Source organism: Eucyclogobius newberryi, unplaced genomic scaffold (genome assembly GCF_026437365.1).
Source record: "Eucyclogobius newberryi isolate DKJ021-1_F unplaced genomic scaffold, fEucNew1.0.hap1 SCAF_17, whole genome shotgun sequence".
NCBI classification, from domain to species: domain Eukaryota; kingdom Metazoa; phylum Chordata; class Actinopteri; order Gobiiformes; family Gobiidae; genus Eucyclogobius; species Eucyclogobius newberryi.
The window spans coordinates 10,237,215-10,259,714 of record NW_027315801.1 but is presented as its reverse complement, the minus strand read 5'-3'; the positions used below and the strand labels follow the sequence as shown (position 1 = coordinate 10,259,714).

The following is a 22,500-nucleotide window of genomic DNA, read 5'->3' as shown; positions in this document are numbered from 1 at the left end:
CAAGTGTCCCAGTGCATTCACATTTACAGGGAAAAGACATACATAACCGAATAGGATTGAAAATAGATTTAGATGTATTGGCGCTGCAGTGAAGACTAATTCTCTAATAAAACATTTAAAATGACAGCTTTTGTATCAGAACTTTAGGCCTATGGTTAAAGACAAAAAAATCATTTTCTGTTTGTTTAAATACACAGAGTTGTAAAATAATGTTATATAATTCGAAGAAGCATGTGGTTTAAATATAAACATGTAAATACTTCTCCTCCTTGCTCCATTCTCTATTCGTGTATCAGCGTCTTATTTTTGACTAAACATTTCAGATAAATGTATCTACAAAAAACATAATTTAGTCACAATATACTAGAAACTTTTTTGTTGTCGTTATAACTCTTAATGGTATAAAATATAGTGTTCTTTGTGCTCTAACCTCTCTAGTGTAAACTTTTCTTATGCTCAAATAAATTCATAATGATCCAAACTTCAGATTATTAATGATCTGCATCAGCCTGGCGTCTATAGCTGATCTCCTCCATGCTGATTGGTATTGATTATGACTCACGGTGAGACACTGGTAACTGCTGTCACAACATGAGGGCTTGGAAACTGTGACTTGAATATAAAAGGGTGTCATAAGAAAAAAAACATTTTCCACAACTAAAGTCCTATGTAATAGTATCTTGATGATCTTTCATATTTGGTCAAAATGGAGAGCTAGATGTAGCATTATTGCTTTCTTCAGTTCAATGTGTTCATTTTACGTTCACAGAATGAGGCGATACAAAATCCAGCATCCAAATGTTAACCAGTGGCTCGTCCAGCTCAACCCTGACCAGCGCTGAATGGTGTGATGGGTGATATCATCCTGAAGGGGGCAGTAAAAATAATATTTGTAAACTCAAGATAACAACAAATTACACTTACTGAGGACTAATGAAGGAATTCAGTGAATAAATATAGTATGGTTAAAAATTGAAAGTATTTCAGTAAATAGATGCACCACAAACCTTACAGATTTACAAATGTGTGAATTAGTTTCTCTACAGAACCTAAATTAATGGCATGACCGGATTTATGAGCACTAGGGAATATACATTACTTATATGGACATGGGCCTGTATCTGTACATATGTAAGCCTGAGGGAGTGTCACTAGTGCACATGCTTAGACCTTTGGGGATGTGCAATAACTAATGCACTAATGTAGGCTTACGTCATGCGCAATATTTATCTGCCTATTTATTTATTTATTTATTGCAGTTTATCATGGTTAATTTGTCCTACTGCAATGGTTTATTTGAATGATTTATGATATGTGAGCGTAAGGCTGCTGTGTGTACACGAAGGTTGTGCTGGTCTCAGTTCCTAATACAAATATCACTAAAACACATTAAAAAGGGTTAGGGTTACCCTAACCCTTTGTTCTGATACAAACGATCATGCACATACTGTAATTCAAGAGTTTCTTCCTCAAATCACTAGTGTTTGAACAGTATTGACTGAATCGTTTCGAGTTGAATCTTCCAAACAATGTCTAAAGCTCACCTCATCCTCCTCCATAAAGTCCACACTGGAGTTAAACACAGAGCCCAGGTACGTCATGTGAAGTACGGCCAAAACACTGAAAGCCAAGTTTATAATATGCACCCAGAGGCTCTGCAGAAACAAAACATTTGATTTTGAATGTTTTTTTCCCTGCTGCTTTATAGGGAAATGATTTCAGAAAGAGCAGCTACGAATTTACAAAAATCCCCTAACTATAATATCATTAATCATCATAATTACTTTATGTAGAAGAAAATAACCAAACTTACGACGGCGTATAAGGGTCAACTAAGGGGAAAAAAATGCGCTGCACTACGAGAATAAAGTCATTAATTAATGAGAAAAAAGACGTTAATTAATGAGAAAAAAGTCGTAGTTCAGGTGCCGATTCAAAGTGACGTGAGCAGTTCACTTTCAGCCCCACGGTCAGGACGCACAAGAACGGGCTTGGATGAGTTGACAGTTTAGAACTACATAAAAGCCTGAAATAGATGTTAAAGTGTTTCCTGACCTTTAAAACGATGTCTTACGTGTGTTTATTACAAGACAAGACACTGCGTTTAGCAGCACCTTTCCTGTTCCGCATCATTCACAAACTGTTGGATAAAGGCTTTACTTTCTCCATGATGGACCCGTAATGCATCATGGGCTCAAACAGCAGCCGTGCTCCGCGCCACAGCTGCCCGCAGACAGGAGGAGCAGCCTCGCTGTTATATTCACACGTTCTCTGGGTTCTCTGCTCCTCTAAGTTGATTGTCTACGTGGGCACTTTGCTCAGTCACTATTCTCACGTGCTCATTGTGTGCACTTAAGTTTTATGCCCGGATTCTAACCTTTTGTGATCCTTTGGACAAACTCAGTAAAACACACAGAACACAAACATCCGTCTGCGCTTCCTCTCAGCTCCTGACGCCCAGATCGTGTTTGGCACAGCCTAAAAGCAATATGTTTTACGCACACGCATCATCCATACATCATCCATACATCATCCAGATGCATCATCCATACATCATCCATAAATCATCCAGATGCATCATCCATACATCATCCAGATGCATCATCCATACATCATCCATACATCATCCACACATCATCCAGATGCATCATCCACACATCATCCAGATGCATCATCCATACATCATCCATACATCATCCAGATGCATCATCCATACATCATCCAGATGCATCATCCATACATCATCCATACATCATCCAGATGCATCATCCATAAATCATCCATACATCATCCACACATCATCCAGATGCATCATCCACACATCATCCATACACCATCCAGATGCATCATCCATACACCATCCAGATGCATCATCCATACATCATCCATACATCATCCACACATCATCCAGATGCATCATCCATACATCATCCATACATCATCCATACATCATCCAGATGCATCATCCATACATCATCCATACATCATCCATACATCATCCAGATGCATCATCCATACATCATCCATACATCATCCATACATCATTCACACATCATCCAGATGCATCATCCATACATCATCCATACATCATCCATACATCATCCAGATGCATCATCCATACATCATCCATACATCATCCAGATGCATCATCCAGATGCATCATCCATACATCATCCATACATCATCCACACATCATCCAGATGCATCATCCACACATCATCCAGATGCATCATCCATACATCATCCATACATCATCCACACATCATCCAGATGCATCATCCATAAATCATCCATACATCATCCAGATGCATCATCCATAAATCATCCATACATCATCCATACATCATCCACACATCATCCAGATGCATCATCCATACACCATCCAGATGCATCATCCATACATCATCCATACATCATCCAGATGCATCATCCATAAATCATCCATACATCATCCACACATCATCCAGATGCATCATCCATACATCATCCATACACCATCCAGATGCATCATCCATACATCATCCATACATCATCCATACATCATCCACACATCATCCAGATGCATCATCCAGATGCATCATCCATACATCATCCATACATCATCCATACATCATCCAGATGCATCATCCATACATCATCCATACATCATCCATACATCATCCAGATGCATCATCCATACATCATCCATACATCATCCATACATCATTCACACATCATCCAGATGCATCATCCATACATCATCCATACATCATCCATACATCATCCAGATGCATCATCCATACATCATCCATACATCATCCAGATGCATCATCCATACATCATCCACACATCATCCAGATGCATCATCCACACATCATCCATACATCATCCAGATGCATCATCCATACATCATCCACACATCATCCAGATGCATCATCCACACATCATCCAGATGCATCATCCAGATACATCATCCATACATCATGGCATGAGCTCCAACACACGCGAGCACCAACACTGGAGTACGTCATGTTACAGGTCCAGGACCTGACATGTGACACTGCACCGGGGAAATGATTGTTTGTAATGTCTAAAAGACCCGCATTATAAAGATCGACATCTATTGTGGGCTTTTGTATTCACTTTTAACCAAGCGCCATTTGCGTCCTGGTGGTGGTGTGTTTGTGTAATGAAGACTCCACAGATGGATTGGACTCAGAGCAGATCAGCTTCAGAGCTTTAAACATACAAAACACAGCGCTGTTACTGGACTGTACCATTATGTAACACTGAGGGGGGAGCACGTTACATGGTGCTGAAAGTGAACCGCGTATCTGCCTTTATAGTCTTTAAATTATGAGATTTTTCTCGTTATTTAATGAGAAAAAAGGCATTAATCAATGACTTTTTTCTCGTTAATTAACAAGAAAAATCTCGTTAATTAACGAGAAAAAAGTCATTAATTAATGACTTTATTCTCGTAGTGCCCCGCATTTTTATTTTTTTGGTTGGCCCTTATACTCCGTCGTACAAACTAAACTAAACTCAAATAATGACAAAATTCAGTGTTTATACCAGGAATGCAAGTTAGTTTTTTTGTTTTTTAATTTACTGACATGTAAACTAAATAAATATTTTTTCTAAAAAACAGTGATAAATAACTTCTACTCTATACTACACGAACACAATGTAATGAACTGAACTGTACACAAAGGGGAAAAGCACCTACATTTTTGTTCTTGTGCAGGCAGTTTGGTTGGCACTTCCTTGATAATATACAGGCGTTAAGCACATCTGCAAGTCTTTTCCGTAATACTATAAAACACGGCAAAGCATAATATGAGACATTAAAGGTGTGAATAGAAAGGCAGCTTTGGGATCACACTCACCGTGTTCGACATATGTAATAAAACCAAGAGATAAGAGAACAGCACCAAGATGAAAACTTAAACCCTAAAATGAAATCAGTCATTGAAACACAAAATAAAACAAATTACTTTATGATAAATAAAAATAGTACTTACATGTAATAATGCACAAGCAGTGTATGTGATCATGACAGCAGTAAAGGTTCCAAATTTAAGAGCACTCTTAAAGACATCTGTGAATACAAAATAAGCTTTTGAATTTTGAATTACAGACATATGGATTAATCAAGTTTTATTTTTAATCTCTACAGAATTGTAGGATGAAATTATAAAGTATAAACAGTATATTATAAAATTGTGATCTGCACTAAATCAAAAACGTAAATGAAATCTAAATGTGTGTGAATGAAAGACGTTGTTTCTCACCGAGCAATGTAACTGTGACAAGTGTAAGATCTTAATGTTATATCAATGTAATGACATCATCACAACTGATCACAGTAAGTATGAGTGTAGATACTTACAGGTGTGCAGAAAGCTGGACATCGGCGTATTCCATGAGGTAACCACTTCCACTGTTGATCGAGGAAACTCAATGTTTAAAGGTTTCGACACTGCCAGATCCCTTTGTATTGACAAATATTAAAGCACATTTTATTTAGGAATACAATAATGTTTTGTTCCTGAGTGTGAAATGATTGTATTTACTGACCATTTTAAATTCTCTTTTTCTTCTGTAAAACCTGCCCCTGAGAGAGTAGCAGTAGTTTCACTCAAGTATCCAACAAAATAGTTGCTGAAGTGGAAGGACAGTGTGTTCTCATAAGCGAGGAGCCACCTAAAACAGAGTCAGAAATGAAAAATCATCCATTAATCAGGCCAAACAACATATTTACAACAATGACTTACTTTGTCACTGTCCCTCTGAGAAGCGGGTCAGAAGGAAAATACGTTAATAAGATAAAAGGAATTATTGATGTGCAAAAAAACAAGTGTGTGTTATATTTACCTAATCTTTCTCCTCTTTTTGCTGTCAATAAAACATTGTAGATGTTTATGGATTTTGCGGCTTAAAGAAATGTTATAAATTATGTCTCTCACCTTCGCAAAAGCTTGTCTCCGTAAACAGGGATAAAATAGGGGAAGAGGTATGGGGCCACACAGTTGGAAACACAAAGGCAAATTTGGCTTTTCACCCAGCTAAAAGATACTTTCAAAAGCCATGATAAGCTCTAAAAGAAAAGAGGGAAATGAGAATAATCTAAAAAATGTGTGGAAAATTACATAGTCTTGTGTCAAAAGTGAATTACCAGTTTACGGCCTTCTAAAGTTTCTTTGTAGCTATTGAAGCTGATCCAGGGACCAAAGACAATCGTGCCTACAAAGTAAATGTAACCCATGAACTCTATGGGTGATGGGACACTGGCAACAACCCCTCTGTCCAGATCAAAGGCAAGAGAAATTGCTTTCATGGCAACGACCATCTGTGAACCTACAGAGGAGATGCATGACGGTTATACAATGTGTGCAATAAATGTGGTTTGTTCAACACTCAATGTGCTAAATTGATTCCTGCCATACCTCTCATTTTGTGCCAATTGGTTGCATCCATCATGTGCAGCTCCCTAAGGAAAGAAAACAATGGAAACACAATGTCATAGATGCTTAGCAATGACAATGACAGCCAACTTTCATCTGTGTTTCTTACCCCAGAAGGAGGTAGATAAGAACAGTGATGGAAAGAAATGTGCCTCTCATAGTTGAATGTCGGCACAAAAATAGGAAGAGGTAGCAGAGAAGGCTAAGCAACACCACCCAGATCATATGAAGCTCAAAGAACAGGTAAAGCGTGTAAAAGCCTGCTGCCACGGTACTGAGGTGCTTGACGAAGGAGGGGAGACCTGGCCAAAGAAACAAGTTAAACAACAGTCAGAAATAAAGGAACAAATAGGGCCTCGACTGCACTTACCCAACATCCAGAGAAGGCGACACAGCAAGCACATCAGCAGCAGCTGCCATACCTGCTCCAGGCCCTGCTGAGCTGTGGGCAGCAGGCAGCCCTGAGCAAGCTCCTCAAAGAACTTCTGTCGACTAAAAACACCCATCCCTGGATTCCACGAGAGTAAGAAATCCATGTTAGAGCAAATATGACAAGAAAATGCTTATTTCTGCAAGTACAGAGGATGAAAACAGCAGGTGATGCACATCCACAAATGCCCTTCTGTTTATTCCCACGAGAGAGACAACTTGAGCTCAGCAGTAATATACAGCCTGCAGAAGTCCCACGTACTAATATGTACTCTCAATTTTAAGCAGGAAAATAGGTCAATATGACTATTACAATACAAATGCCACTACTGTTTCAGTCTTGCCATTTGCATGATAAATACCCTTAATAAGCGATGGCCCATTTGTTCCACAGTACATTCTAAATGTCGCCCTATTGACCGAATTGAGCCAAAACCAAAGTAAATGATACAGTCATTGCATAGCACTTATACTTAGAAAAACAGTGAGACTCATAATGTTAGCCAAAGCGCAGTCAGCCGGATTTGTAGTCAAAGCTCTCCCAGCCCCCCACGTCCCAGGCAGTGGAATGAGCGCCTCGCGCGCGGTTCTTTCAGAGGACACAGACTCACCGTCAAAGCCGCGGCTCTGGGCTCCTCACGACGCTCTCCTGCTCCTTGTTTCTTGCTTGTTTTGTGCTTCACCGTCGGGCTTTACTCGATGCAGAGGATGCTTATCTCGATGCCTCCCATAGTCTCAGCATCAGCACCACTGGCCAGTAACCTACAGCGCCATGCGTATACGTGGCGACCAATCAGATCGCTCTGCACTCTGCCAAAGCCAATGAACTGCGTCGATGGTTATGAGTGACATTTGATCTGGCCAATCGCGGCTTGGGTTTTCAGGCGCACGAGACCAATAGGATGTGTACACCGTGCAGCTGGAGCATGGAAACTGGATGGAGAAAGTCTGCGCAATGATGCAGTTAACCGTGATCACCCTGTACCGCCTTATTAATACACTAATTAGACAATATTGGTCAGTACATTTTTCGTCCATAAACAGTTATTATTTTATTTTACTTCATCCACTTAGGCTATAAAATACATGATTAAATAACAGTCATAAGATATAATAGGCCTGTATTTTTTCTTTATTACAAAATATAAAGACAAAAGGTTCATAATATGAGGGCAATTGTATATGTAAACATTAAAATAGCAGCAACTTTTTCATGCAATGCCATGTAGTTATGAACATCGAACAAACATGGTCAAACATATTATTAAACCAAAATAACCGTAAATCTAACAAAATATAGACTTACATCTTTAGTAACAACAAACATGAATGTTTGAACATGAATATGAACATACATTCAATAGTTTTATACAGATGTCCCTTTTCAGCTCAAGGTAGTGAATAAGTAAAGTCATTTTGTATCAGGTTTTTGCATCTACAAAAGTGTCACTTAGAATATATTCTAAGTTTCTTTCCACATCGAGCATTGCAGATGTGAGGAACTGTGGTGAGAACATCTGCAGTTCGGGTGGCAGTTTAGGAGTCTGGGCAGATGATCTAAACCTAACAATCTTCTGAAGCTGAACAAAGTAAAAAAAAACGTCTCCTTTTTTTAACTTAAGGCATTTTTTTCTATTTACAAACAGCTGTGCCAAAGTGCTTAACACAGTCAGTGCTCGACACTGAACAAACCAACCCCAAAACAATTTAAAACAGCTTTTTCTTGACTCTAATCATTTCATTGTACACAAAGTACTTCACATCCTTCCAGGTACGTTTTTTCAGTGTAGGAGACTCCTGTGTTATGCACAACATGCATGCTTCTTTCCCAGGCATTCGTCGCAGAGCAATAAACGTGCCCATCCTTTTCTCCACTGCATGCTTTTCCTCCTCACTCCATGGCCTCTTTGTGTTCTTCTGTGCGTCTGATGGATAAATACAAATTTATGAATGGTAATTTTGCATAAATGTGACATTTGCAACAAGCAACTGCAGGTTACAATTATGGCTGCTCTGGGCCTAAAATGCCATGTTATAATTGTAGCAACATGGAACAATGTCCAAGGTTTAAATTGTTTGGTGGTGGGATGGTTAAGGCATCAGCACACATGCCATTGACAATTTACTGCGCGTTTCCCTTTTCTCTCATCCTCATTTCACACTCAGCTGTCGGTCTAATAAAGTTTATGGTCCAAAAAAAAAGTATTTGATTTATTTAACTGAACTCAGGTCTGATTGGTTTGAATCCCTGCCATCACAGGTGCACACTGGGAGGAGGGATTCAAACCAATCAAAATAAGTCTTTTCCATCTGAGGGAAATGCATATACATTAGCTGTAACAGATAATATAAAGTTAAATCATAGGTCATCTAACATTTTAGAGATTTTTAAAACATTTTTTTAATGAGTTTAAAAAATATTTTAAAGTCAGTTTGATGTAGTATAACATTATTGGCTTAAGTTATTAAATGTGTGAGAATTTCTTGTCAGGCCAATAACTTATCCTATTGTCAGCTGTCACTGTTCATCTCACCGTCAGTGCACGTGTTCAAGCGTCTCTTTCTGGCTGGTTTACACCCTCCTGTCCCATCTCCATCAGACAGTTCAGACTCTAAAACACAAATAACATAATTTCTTTTAAATATTTGTTAATTGCGCATTCCTTCACCCAAAACTACTCAGCATCAGGACGCTTCTTTTGGCGTCTCTTTCTGGATGCTTTCATGGACGGCTGCCCCAGGACAGATTCCTCTCTGGCTCCATCCAAGTTTGATCACAAATTACATAAGCAACTTCTTTTAAATGTTTTTGTACATTTCTTTGAGCATTATTTTACCCAAGAGCTAAATTATGGAATAAAACATTTTCCTAACTCAATATTTCTCCATCTATTCAGGCCAGACCTCCCAAACTAACCATCCAACCTAACTCGGCTCCCAGCAGTACAATTAAATGGATCTCATAAGTAGTAAACCCTCAAAATTAAATAAAATTAGGTTTATTTAGTGGTTTATTGTGTCATCTGACCCAAATTCACTAAAAAGATAGAGAAGAAGTTTTTAAATGGAGATTTAATAGTGTAATTTTTAAATTGAATCTTGAAATCTCGTGACGCTCATGTTTTGTGACCTCCAGCTGTACTAAAACATCCCTCAAGGTTGTAAACTTAACACAATTAAAAAAAGTACCATCAGAGCGTTTCTTCACGTGCAGCTTTGTTGGTCGTTTATTGGACGGCTGCTCCAGGATAGTTTCCTCTCCATCAGATTGTTCAGACACTGAACACAAAGACATACATTATTACTAATTATTCTTATGTCAGATCTTCACAGTGGTTCACTTTATTCAAATATCCAGTGCAATGTTGTGCTACACTTGTGGTACAATGTTGCAGCTATGATTGGACATGGATGCAGTTACATACTGGAGAGGTGGTCCTCTTCGCGCTCTTCTTCCAACACCATCTTGTCTGTAGAAAAGAGAACAAGTCAGAAGTCATAGGATATGTATAGACATTTTAATTTTGACAGTACAAACCAGAGACTGCTGAATCCAGGGTCTGAAGATTGTTTCCTTTAAGGGCCTCAGCTCCACCTTCCATGGCAAATAAAAGCTTTCCAACTTTAGCTACTTGCAAGATTTTATCAGTCTGCCTGTAGTAGTTACAGTGTACTCTGATGTCATGGCCCATAAACTTTGCTACCTGCTCAAGCTCCAGGTCCAGGAGCTGGCACAATGTTGCCACATGCTTTTGTAATTTAGTGGATCTGAGCAGTTCTGGATTGTCTGCTTTACATTCAATGGAAAATTTCCTCAAACAGTCACAGCCATGGATATTTGTTGTTGTGCCGATTTTTGCAAACAAAAATGGATTGTCCTGACAAACCCCAACTTTGTCCCTGAGTGAAATCATAAAATTGATGGACACTTTAGTGAGCTGAAGAAACAGGACAGGTACTTTTCACCCTCTCTTTTCTCTCGTTACCATTCTAGTGAGCCTGTGGCTCAACATTTTCTCCACAGGTGACAGAGTCTCATAAATGTCCTGGTTAATTTGGTCTGTGTCAGCTTTCAGAAACATCTCTAGAGTTATCCGTGATGCTTCTCCTTCACGTTTCTTGTTGAAAACTATGACTTGAGCCAGAAGGCTTTCACTGAGTCGTTTGTAGGCCGACACTGTTACAGTTTGTCTTAGATCAGCTATGGCTTCTTCCTCAGTAGTCCTCTGATGATTCTGCAGGGCAACAATGCCTTGATTGACGGAACACTGTCATTTTTGTTCCATTTGTTTTGTTCCATGGAACTGTGGGCATTTGCAGAAACATAGTCTGACCACATTTTGTCAAGAAGCTCCTTAAACTTTTTTGTCTGTTTTTCAGTAGAAACATCTGACACCATGATGCAATGACCAATCCAAGCTTCAGTTGCTGCTTTGAGAGAAAAGCCTATTTTCACAGCGGTTGAAGGTTTTCCATACCCGCTCTTGTCTTCATTGAAGTGTGACACTTTTCTAGCTGCTGCTATTGCGAAATGAAAGTTGGTTGGATTACATACATCTTTGAGTCCACAAATTGTTTTGTCAATTTGTTTAGCTGCCAACACAAAACGGCCAAGTTCCCTCAGTTTCTGTGCAATATACCGATGCTGAGATTGTTCACGTCCTTTTCGAGCATACATTGAATCTCCAAATTTACATATCATCTCATCACTTCGAACCTCAGCGGTGATACTGTCTAGCGACATGTTTTGGATGACGTTCTGGACTCCTTCAGATGATTTTTGCATTGGAAGAAGTTTGGAAGAGACAGCTTGGACAGCTTATCATGACTCCATAAGTCTCCTTTTTTAAACATGGCAAAGCAGTGCTGACATGGCAAATAGTCATTAACAGATGCATTTGCAGAGGGCTGTTTCCATGTTACAATCTCTCCTTTACCATCCTTAAGCACTTCCTTGGTTATGTTGCCAATCTCCCTTATTTCTCAGAGTCTCTAGGAGTTTCTTCCTTTCTTTGGAGCCTGTTGGGAAGCTGAATGCATGTGCAACATCACTTTCATCCATGTGCTTCATATGCAGATGCCGGGCCATTTTTACATTTGACTTTTTGTAGTAAACACAGTAATGAGCTTTGTTCCACACTCTTTTACCATTTTTCTTTTGGCAGCTTTTAAGTCTCATTTCAGTGATCTCTGTATTGCGCACAAGGCGATTTTTTGAATAGGTTTTTGATGACTGACTGATCAACTGTGTTGGCTTTGGTTTTGACTCACACGACAGGCTGGAGCAGTTTGAGACATTGCTGCAGGATGAAGAGCTTGGACTTGCTGGAGGCTTGTACTCGTCGTCACTACAGCTTGTCTGAATGTCTGAAGGAGCCTCTTGATGAGGTGAACTCACTGCGAAATCAGGTGGATCCCTCTCCGGGGTTTTAACCTGCAACATATAAATTTTAACCTATTAGCTCTTTTCTCAAAGCAGTTACAAATTAATGTTTGATTATAATAAGGTCAGAAGTGTGCAGGGCACGTGCACTGTGGAGCCACAAGTTCTCAAGATAAGTGATCAAATATAAATGACACATGCAGTGCCGGGATAGTGTTTATTAATTGGATACTTTCCTAAGCTAGTGTTTATTTGCAACTGATTATGACTTGTCAGTAAAAATAAATAAATAAATAAATAAATAAATATATATATATATATATATATATATATATATATATATATATATATATATATATATATATATATATATATATATATATATATATCCGGCGCGGTCAAATAGCCCTGCAGTTTCAGGAGCCGCGGCACAAAATAACATAGCAGTTTTGGCCGTGCACCGCGGCTCTGTAGACACTCCCCTAAAGAACAGTCATAAGACATAATAGGCCTGTATTTTTTCTTTATTACAAAATATAAAGACAAAAGATTCAGAATATGAGGGCAATTGTATAATGTAAACATTAAAATAGCAGCAACTTTTTCGTGCAATGCCATGTAGTTATGAACATCGAACAAACATATTTTTAAACCAAAATAACCGTAAATCTAAGATATAGACTTACATCTTTAGTAACAACCACCAACATTAATATGAACATACATTCAATAGTTTTATGCAGATGTCCCTTTTCAGCTCAAGGTAAGTCATTTTGTATCAGGTTTTTGCATCTACAAAAGTGTCACTTAGAATATATTCAAAGTTTCTTTCCACATTGAGCATTGCAGATGTGAGGAACTGTGGTGAGAACATCTGCAGTTCGGGTGGCAGTTTAGGAGTCTGGGGCAGGTGTGGCTGGATGAAATCTTTGGGGTAATTTGGAAATGGTGAATCCCAGGGGCCTTTCTTAACTTTAGCGAGGATGGGCTCTGGTGAAGGGGGCCGGGACCCATGAACATAAGGGCGCTTGCGAGATGCTTGCACTGTTGGCGAGGGGCTGACTTTCTTGACAATTGAAGTTCTTTTCGGAGATTTAAAGATCTGATCCAGTATTTGAGGTGTGGTTTGGGAATCTAACTTAGGCAGAAGTTGCATTTGGGTTTGAAGATTTGACTTAGGCAGAATATTTGGTGGGGTTTTAAGCTCCTGCTTGGCCATTACTTGGTCCCGTTTTGCAGTAAAAGTTACAAGTCGTGGTGCTTGTGATTCCATGCTCTCACTTTTGCTGATATAAGTCATGAACTCTTGTATGACGTTAGTTGGTAGTGGCTTGGAAGAAGACAAAATTACTTTTGATTGGTCCATTTTCTGAAAGGGTTCTCCAGGAGTCTGCTTTTGTGACTGGGCAACATATATAAAAGGCATTACCAGGTTGGGTGTTAAGGCATTTGTAGAAGTTGTCAAAACATCAGTTTTGCTGGATGTTTTTGACACTGACTTGGCTGTCATGCCTGTAGTGGAAGCCATAATAAGAGGAGCAGGAGCCGTAGTTATAATACGAGCAGTAATAGGAACAGCAGCTGTAGTAGTTGTAATAGGAGCAGTAGGAGCGGTAATAGGAGCGAGAGGAGCAGTAATAGGAGCGGAAATAGGAGCAGTAATAGGAGCAGTAATAGGAGCGGAAATAGGAGCGGGAGGAGCAGTAATAGAAGCGGAAATAGGAGTGGGAGGAGCAGTAATAGGAGTGGGAGGAGCAGTAATTGGAGCGGTAATAGGAGTGGGAGGAGCAGTAATAGGAGCGGTAATAGGAGTGGGAGGAGCGGTAATAGGAGTGGGAGGAGTAGTAATAGGAGCGGTAATAGGAGTGGGAGTAGCAGTAATAGGAGCGGTAATAGGAGTGGGAGGAGCAGTAATAGGAGCGGTAATAGGAGTGGGAGGAGCGGTAATAGGAGTGGGAGGAGTAGTAATAGGAGCGGTAATAGGAGTGGGAGTAGCAGTAATAGGAGCGGAAATAGGAGCGGGAGGAGCAGTAATAGGAGTGGCAGGAGCAGTAACTGGAGCTGAAGGAGCAGTAGTAGGAGCAGCAGTAGTATAGGTGTTTGCACAAGCTGCAGTAGTTCGGATCGCCTTGCAAGTTGGGACGCTGTCAATCCTGTGAAGACGCAGTCTTTTTCTCTTTTCTGTAAGGTTGTCGGGCCTATTTTTGGTTAAAAAGGACTTAAATGCTGCCAGAAGGCCTGGTTTCCGTGGTTTAAAGGTAATGGCTGGTGCTTCTTTGTGTAGATTGTCTGCTGATGGCTCAGCTTGTTCTTGTGCTGCTGCTATGGAGTCCATGGTCAGGCTGGAGTTTAGCAACACTGCTTCATCAACATCATCATCACTGTCACTTAAATGTAGCATAGGACATTCTGAAAATTCATCCAAATCATTGTCTGGTGTTTCAGCTTCTTCAATAGAAGTTTCAGTTGAAATCTGCGGCTGGGCTACGACATGATTATGCCTCTTACAAAACATTGTACCACACTGTGTGCACTTCCTGTTGTCACGAACGTGCAAAAGCTTATGTCGCTTCAGGCTATGGTTGGTAGGAAAAGATCGATTGCACATATTACATTGAAAAGAAGGGTCCTCAACATGAACTGGTTCGTCTATAAATTCACTTTTTTCCACAATGTCAGACACTGGGGGCAGAATTTCATCTTGATCGGACTGTTCTTGGTCATGAAGTTGCTTGTGTTTAACAAGTCCTGAGGCAGTGGGGAATTTGCTATTACACACCTCACATCGAAACTGACCAAAGCGTTCGACAATAGATTTGATTTGCAACTTGGGTGTTTTGAGTTTTTCATATTCTATTCTTATTTGTTGTTTTTCTATTATTATTTGGCTATTGGGTGGCTGAGTTATCTCTTCTTCCTCCAATACGTCTTCATCCTAAAAAGATAAGCAGAGAAGAAAATAATTCCCATGTTGAAAACCATGCATTAAACACTATAATAGATACTTCTCTGGTGGGGAGTCTACCACCTGCTTGTCTCCATGGAGATGATCATTCTAGTTTCTATTGTTGATATTACAACAGACATTGTGATTTAATATTGATATTTGTGTGTTTCTGTGGCGGTTTATACAAACAGTTTAGCCGCCCTGAGCTGCTGCGTTCAAAGTAGAGTGGAATGGCCCGAGTCTGGTTAATAACAGAGGCGTGTTGTGTTGGTTGTGTTCAAAATATCGATACGGCGATATATCATCACGGACTCCGTATCGATAAGCGTATCGAAAGTCCGTAGGCTTTAAACAATGTGGAATAGTACTTTTGATATGCTGTTTGTGCTGCGCTCTTCTGGGCCGAGGTGAGAAGGAGCTGTGGACCTGATCAGAAGCTGATCTGTGCAGAAGATGCTGCTGCAGCATGTTCAGACCATGAAACATGCAATACTTTACTAGAACGTGTTCCTTAAATTTATGTTTGCATCAGTTGGTTGGGTGCATGAAGTTATTAAGAGCATAATGGATTTATCATTTTTAAATAAGTTCTTTGTGGATAAACATGACATTTCATACATTATCTTATCCAGAGTAAAGAAATTACCCATTTGGTACATTTTTAAGACCCATTTTTCCAAAATGTATCGGAATACAATTATTACTTGACTACAGGGTGGCTGGATTATTTCTACTTCCTCCAATACGTCTTCATCCTAAAAAAGATAAATAAACAGTTAAACAGTTATAGAGCCCAATAATGCACAATTTCAAGTGCACTGTGAAAATTCTCTGGTGGAGGGTCTACCACCTGCTTGTCTCCATGTAAATGTTATTGCTTTTCCTAAAATGAACTATGTTTAACATATAACATATCTATTATAACATGGAGAAAAGCATGAGTCCAAACTACAAGTCAGAACTGTGGAGAGGCGACCCAGTATAAGGTTAAAATCATCATATCGCTGTGGTACCCACTGCTCCAAAGAAGATGCCCCAGCAGCATTGAATGACGGGTAAAATGCACATGACAAATTTCCCTACAGGGACAGTAAAGTGCACCCTTAACTAACCCTTAACAACTCACAGTAAGAATGCATGTTTTTCAAGGCATTGTTCTGCAAAAAAAACAACTGTAATTGAATAAATACAAGTGTAGTGTAATGTAATACCATACTGTGGAACATTTCAGGGTAAGCAATAACTATGGAGACAAGCAGGTAATGCCCCACCATCCAGAAAACAGAAAACAACTAAATAGTAATAATGGCGAAATTGCTAATGGTAACAGTGATGTCTAAGTTCCATACCTCCAAAGGTTCACAATAATTGTTTTCAGGCAAAAAAATATCATTGGAGCTGGTGACTTCCTCAGGAGATTTGGCTGGTTTCCGTTCTACTTTTTTCTTTGGTGTCACTTTGGGGGTTTCAGCAAGAACCCCTGAGCGTGGTCTCAATGTTTGCCTTCTAAAAAGCAAAAGTATACAAACACTGCATTAAGCACAACACTGTCACATTATTTAGCAATACTTAGTACTTAACATACAGCAAAAGTGTCAAATGACTAATAACTATAGAAATATACACGTCTTGTTTGTTGATACACTATTATAATCCTGACTGAAGCTGTTATAGAGATATTACTTGCCTTGAATTTGCCGTGTGTTCCTTTGGAAACACAGATGGGACAAAATCTTGATCAGAAATATCAAGGGACATTTGCCCTGTGGAATGAAAAACAGATTTGGTCATTTCAAGGTGATGGTGTGATAATGCAATCAGATGTAAATGTAGAAGCCTTGTGTTGTGGAGTTTAGATGTTCCACATAATGGCATTAAACTCTTCTAACTACAAGACAAGCCACCAAGACAGGTTAAATCTGTGGCTGTGACCCAGCTCATATAGTAAGAATGCATGTTTAGGTATTTTCTTTTTCAAATAGTTGGCCAAAATTAATATGAATAATAATACAACAATGTGTATAATCTAAACACCGTTTATAATAAAATAACCTGCGATTTAATAAATGCAAGATATACATGTGTTTGATGGTAAAACAGGTAAACCATAGACAAGCACGTGACGGACTCCCACTGAAAAAGTTACATGGCGCACCTTTCATTTTTCTTATTTATTACATTATTGTTCACAGCCGGGTTCACAGCAGACTGGGGTTGATAGCGAGTTAATAACAACGTGGGCAAACGCTTTCCTTTATTGAACGAGAAAATGTATGATTTAAACTTTGCTTTTCCCTTTTGTTTACCTGAGACGAAATGTGCGCAGCAGATCTGAGCACCATCGCGGCTCAGTCCCTCCGACGTCCCGTTCGCCTTCTCGATCGCCTCCACCCAGAGCTGACGACGCTTCACCTTGGACACCAGTGAGCTTCTAGCGGTGGGTAATAAGTAAAATTTAACATCCCTACGTTTTTTTGCTTTGTTGTCACAGCCAATAATACAACAATCAGCCATTTTAAAAGACACTCGTGTGTGGATTTAGCAAATAGGCAAGTTTTGCTAACAAGCTAATGTTGACTTCCGCAGCACGTAGCACAGGATGCCTGTGATTGGCTGCTTCCACCCATCACGTACAACCCCTGCGCACCTATTATGCGCCCCAGTCTAAATCCATGGATCTACTATATGATCTTAAATCAGGTTAATTTACTGTTACTGTTGTCTACATGTCTAATTATTATTCTTAATTAATATAGTTGTTATGTGTGCAAACGTGAGTGAGTGAGTGAGTGAGTGAGTGAGTAAGACAAACAAATACCAAAGGTTTAATAAGCTTGTTCTTAGTTGAAACTTGCATAGTTTCACACAGGCTCACATGCTTGTAACACAGCGACTGAATAAAAATGTCTTCCCCATAGATATTATACGTATTGTTATTGAGATATTGTGATAGACATATATATTTTCAGCTAATCGTGTTTTAAAGATGCGGACCACAGACAATGGCTAATGGAGATCCTAATAAACAACGACAACATCAACAACAACAACCCACAAGTGAAGGAATGACTGAAACCAGTTTTTGTAATAGACTGGGGGGAAATGTAGCCACTAAGATAAGATAAGATAATCCTTTATTGTGCACACATGGGGAAATTTCATAAGTATTATGGGGAACAAACTAGCAAACAGCAAAAAAATATTCTATTATAAATGCATTATGATACATTTTTGATTTTCATTGTATGTTAGCCTACTATAAAACCATACAATAAAACAGACCATATTATTTTATTCTTGCATTATATGAAGATGAGTTTGACAGAAATCCTTTTCATTCTTAAAACAGCGCCCTGACCTGTGATGTCCTGTCCATAGAAGGGGACCATAGACTGGGCCTAAATGTGGATAAGATTGTCCTCACTTGATTAGCTTCTCTCTGATTAGGTCTATAAGGTAACCAACATTATTTCAAGGTCCTCCTGGTGCAGCTTTGTTCCTTCTGACCTACACCCACATATTTTGCTCCATCGACTTGACAACCAACAATGTTTTTCTTACATCAATCACCGTTTACTCTCTCTCGAGAGAGTTGCTAATTTCTATAAGTGCCCTTGACATACTCATGAATCTCATCGAATTTCATGTTCAACCTTTGACTCAGCTAGTGTCCTCTCTGTTTCGCTATTTGGATTTTTAACCAATAGATGTCACTGCTGTATAATGGTTTAAAGCCTGCTAGAGTCTACTGAAATTCTCATCTATATTGTGTTGTCCCTTTCTTGGACAATATTTGATAGCTACTGAGCACTGCTGACTAGCAACGCCCCAACTCATGTTTCTTATTGAAATCTTTAATAATTTGTTTTTTCTAAGAAGTAAGACATATTACGTGATATGTACAAAATCATGACAATAGGCCCAGACTGGAAACAATTATGTAATGTAATGTCAAATCGACTTTTATGAGTTTTTAACCATGTTATAATAATCTTCCGTCATCAACATCTCATTAAAAGTTGTATTTTGAATATACATGCTCGTAATTTTGTATTGTTCTACCTTTGAGTGTTCAGAAAATGTTCAGTTTTTAGCCCACTTACTACATCACTGTTATTGTGCTCATTTGAGAAATTCAGACTCTGTGTCATACATATATTTATATATAAATAAAATATGTTGCCTAGACATTTTTTAAACAATAAAAATAAGCACCATCTGCAGAGGTGGGGCAAATAAGTTTTGCAGTTTTCATCGGGAAGGCAGTTATCCAATTTCTATGATTAAGCTGTTTTAGAACAATACTGCGGTTTACAATTAAGAAAATATAAAATCATGATCTACTTTTGTCATAGTTCAATTAAAAGGAGGCAGTGCACAGGGCCGGAGACAGAGAGCGCTACAAAGTAGTGAAGTAAGGATTTAACAAGGAGGTGTGGGAAGATGAGGCAGCTGATTGGAGTTGTCCAGTTTAATGATTTGCTCTGTTTAAGATGTATACAGACAGACAAAGCACCGTGTTTAGTTATCCGGGTTAAATCTCGTACCTACGCACATGAGCACAACAACTCACTGTATGATGCATTCACAGACAGTCCGTACAAACGCTTAATGTTGCTGTAAACATTACACACAGTACAATACACGTCTGAAGCAGCAGTTCTGGGCTCCGACTTCTCCCCAATTACAAGCCCAGAGCCCCCCACGCTGCAACAGGCCTGTGGCGCTGACGTCTGTAGTTATGAAGTTATTTGAGCGCCTGGTCTTGCCCCACCTCAAGTCCTTCACCTCCCCCCTGCTGGACCCCCTGCAGTTCGCCTACAGAACCAACAGGTCTGTAGACGACACCATCAACCTGGCACTCCAATGTCGGATCGGAGGCAGTGCGTGCGGCTGGGGAAGAATTTCTCAGACACTTGGACTATAAGAACAGGATGTCAACAGGGCTGTGTACTTTCTCCCCTGCTTTTCTCCCTGTACACAAAATGCTGCACCTCCAACCATAATGAAAAAAACTGATCAAGTTTACGGATGACACCACCCTAATCGTCGCCCTAATCTACAGAAGTGAGGTGGAACGGCTGGTGTCCTGGTGCTGTGGTAACAACCTGGAGCTCAACGTCAGATGACAGTGGAGATACTCATGGAAAATCATCTCCACTGTTCCTCATCATTTTGACTGACTCCCCCATCATCACCGTGGACTCTTTCCTCTTCCTCAGTACCATCATCACTCAGGATCTCAAGTGGGAGCCCACCATCAGCTCCCTCACCAAGAAGGTCCAGCAGAGAATACTTCCAGCGGCAGCTGAGGAAATGCAAGCTGCCAGCGCAGATGATGGTGCAGTTCTACACGGCCATCATTGAGTCCATCCTCACCTCCTCCATCACCGTGTGGTTCGCTGGAGCCACAGCCAGGGACAAACAGAGACTACAGCGCATTGTGCCTCTGCTGAGAAGGTGATTGGCTGCAGATTTCCATCTCTGCAGGACCTGTACGTCTCCAGGACTTTGGGACGAGCAGGTCGGATCGCAGTGGACCCTTCTCACCCTGGACACGGACTATTTGAGCCGCTCCCCTCAGGCAGGAGGCTACGGTCTTTCCGGACCAGAACCTCCCGCCACAAGAACAGTTTCTTTCCTTCTGCTGTTTGACTCATGAACACTTCTTAAACACCAGTCACTTTAACTATAATTGAATCAATCACTGCACTGTTCACTTTCTGAACTAGAGTAAAGCCTTTCTTTAATGCATGCCTTATTTGATTTGATATATATCTTGCTTTTATTATTGTTCATTGTTGTATGTTGCATCGAATCACCAAAGCAGGCTCATAGCCTGTGATTTTTGTTCACTGACAAAGGCAATAAACCTTTTCTATTCTGATTTTGATTCTAAGTACCGGGAAAAACAAAAGAAGGCTCAGAGTACCACTTGAAGAGGCTTTGCACTGCCAGAAATGTTCATGTTTAGAAGTGCTATTTTAGACAGTTTGGACAGTTTTATTTTTCACGCAAAAAATGCACAAATATTTAGTTTCAAAATAATCATAACATTGAAATTTGATTTTCATGACTGGTTGATGAAAGAGTTTGCTTGGCCTGTGCCTATAGTTTTCACAGAACACTTGGTTTGCTTCTTTATAAATTCCACTCTGTATGCACATATGACCTGAAAAGAAATAACTAGGCAGTGCCGCTCCGTCCCAACCCTCCCTCCTTTCTCTCCTCAAGGTGACTCCTCCATCTGCATCCACCCCGATTTTCCAGTCCCCTTCTCTCTGCGGTAGTCCTATGATACGCTCACACATCAGATCTTTTTGAACTGACAGTATCTATATTCCTGTGTCACAGCTCTATGGTGCTGCTTTGCTCCCTGTTTGTGTGAGAGATGAAGCAGGAAGCCACTGTCTGTTTTGTTATCAAACTTGTCTATTTCCTGCTTGAAGAAAATGCAATCAAGTTGTATTGTACATTCAATTTCCTTCATTTCTATGCATATATGAATACTCAGGGCTCGATATACATATTTTAATTACCCTTTCCTTCACCCTATTTCATATAAACTGGAGTGAAAATGATTGAAGAGCATTGCTATAAAGTACCAAAAGGGGTGGGGCGTTTCTATTTCTAGGTAAAGATGAAACACTATTTGCAAATGTGGCTAAAATAATAAATGTTGCCCTTTTGTAACAGGTCTGGGATGCAAGATTTATACATTTGAATTGTCATAAATCTAGTTATTTATGTACTCTCTTCAGCAGCACAAATCCTGTCTCTTTGGAGTCTGATTATGTATAAAACCTGCTCTAGACCTCTACAGACATGTTCAAAAGTGCATTTGATCCTTGTATTAGTCTTCTCTTAAATATGAATGCTTCTGAACATGTTTAGAATATGTTTCATGAACTGAATCTGGAATTTAAAATGGCAAATCTAATTGTAGTCGGAATATCCATTGTATTTTTGCTTCATTCGACCTATAGCCATCCCTGTCACCTATCTCATATCACTTGCTCCAGTTTGTGTGACATTCAGGCCTGTTGCAACCGGCACAAAGACACGACAGCCAGCCGTGTACTATATGTGGAACAGCTCAAGCATTAAGGATGTCTTCCCTGCCACCAGTCTGGTAAAAGGGGTCCCAACCACTACACGAGGCAATTACACGTCACCCTCACAGCAAGCCAAGCAAGCAGCCAGTCTACAGTGCAGCCACCCCTCCCCCAAGTCAAGAACCCCCTTTTCATATTTCAATCTACTCCGTCCATACCTGCCATGGCTTAAAATGCATT

At 39.7% G+C, this 22,500-nt stretch overlaps 3 protein-coding genes and 1 long non-coding RNA gene across 5 annotated transcripts in view; 1 reads left to right on the top strand and 3 right to left on the bottom strand.

Moving 5' to 3' along the window:
- wasb (WASP actin nucleation promoting factor b) overlaps positions 1 to 22,500 on the top strand; it is a 126,467-nt gene that overhangs the window by 82,353 nt on the left and 21,614 nt on the right. The gene's annotated exons all lie outside the window — the stretch shown is intronic.
- On the bottom strand, positions 439 to 7,632 carry LOC140362817 (protein-serine O-palmitoleoyltransferase porcupine-like). Its single transcript, XM_072449038.1, has 15 exons — positions 7,487 to 7,632; positions 6,817 to 6,954; positions 6,556 to 6,748; positions 6,429 to 6,472; positions 6,158 to 6,339; positions 5,949 to 6,079; positions 5,857 to 5,877; positions 5,757 to 5,771; positions 5,560 to 5,685; positions 5,372 to 5,472; positions 5,004 to 5,080; positions 4,869 to 4,932; positions 4,709 to 4,794; positions 1,545 to 1,655; positions 439 to 865 (listed from the first exon to the last, which is right to left on the bottom strand). Exons 2-15 carry the CDS (start codon positions 6,950 to 6,952, stop codon positions 764 to 766), a joined length of 1,389 nt encoding a protein of 462 aa, XP_072305139.1. The 5' UTR covers positions 6,953 to 6,954; positions 7,487 to 7,632; the 3' UTR covers positions 439 to 763.
- On the bottom strand, positions 10,071 to 12,442 carry LOC140362816 (uncharacterized). Its single transcript, XR_011927121.1, has 3 exons — positions 10,414 to 12,442; positions 10,301 to 10,345; positions 10,071 to 10,154 (listed from the first exon to the last, which is right to left on the bottom strand). It is a non-coding gene; the product is annotated as an uncharacterized lncRNA (long non-coding RNA).
- LOC140362815 (uncharacterized) lies at positions 12,829 to 17,814 on the bottom strand. 2 transcript variants are annotated; one of them, XM_072449036.1, is made up of 5 exons: positions 17,512 to 17,814; positions 16,893 to 16,968; positions 16,555 to 16,711; positions 15,910 to 15,960; positions 12,829 to 15,193 (listed from the first exon to the last, which is right to left on the bottom strand). In XM_072449036.1, the coding sequence occupies exons 1-5, from the start codon at positions 17,717 to 17,719 to the stop codon at positions 13,037 to 13,039; spliced, it is 2,649 nt and encodes an 882-aa protein (XP_072305137.1). In that variant the 5' UTR covers positions 17,720 to 17,814; the 3' UTR covers positions 12,829 to 13,036. The 2 variants fall into 2 exon arrangements, with proteins under 2 accessions (XP_072305137.1, XP_072305138.1); XM_072449037.1 differs by lacking the exon at positions 15,910 to 15,960 and having other exon boundaries at positions 12,941 to 15,193; positions 17,512 to 17,813.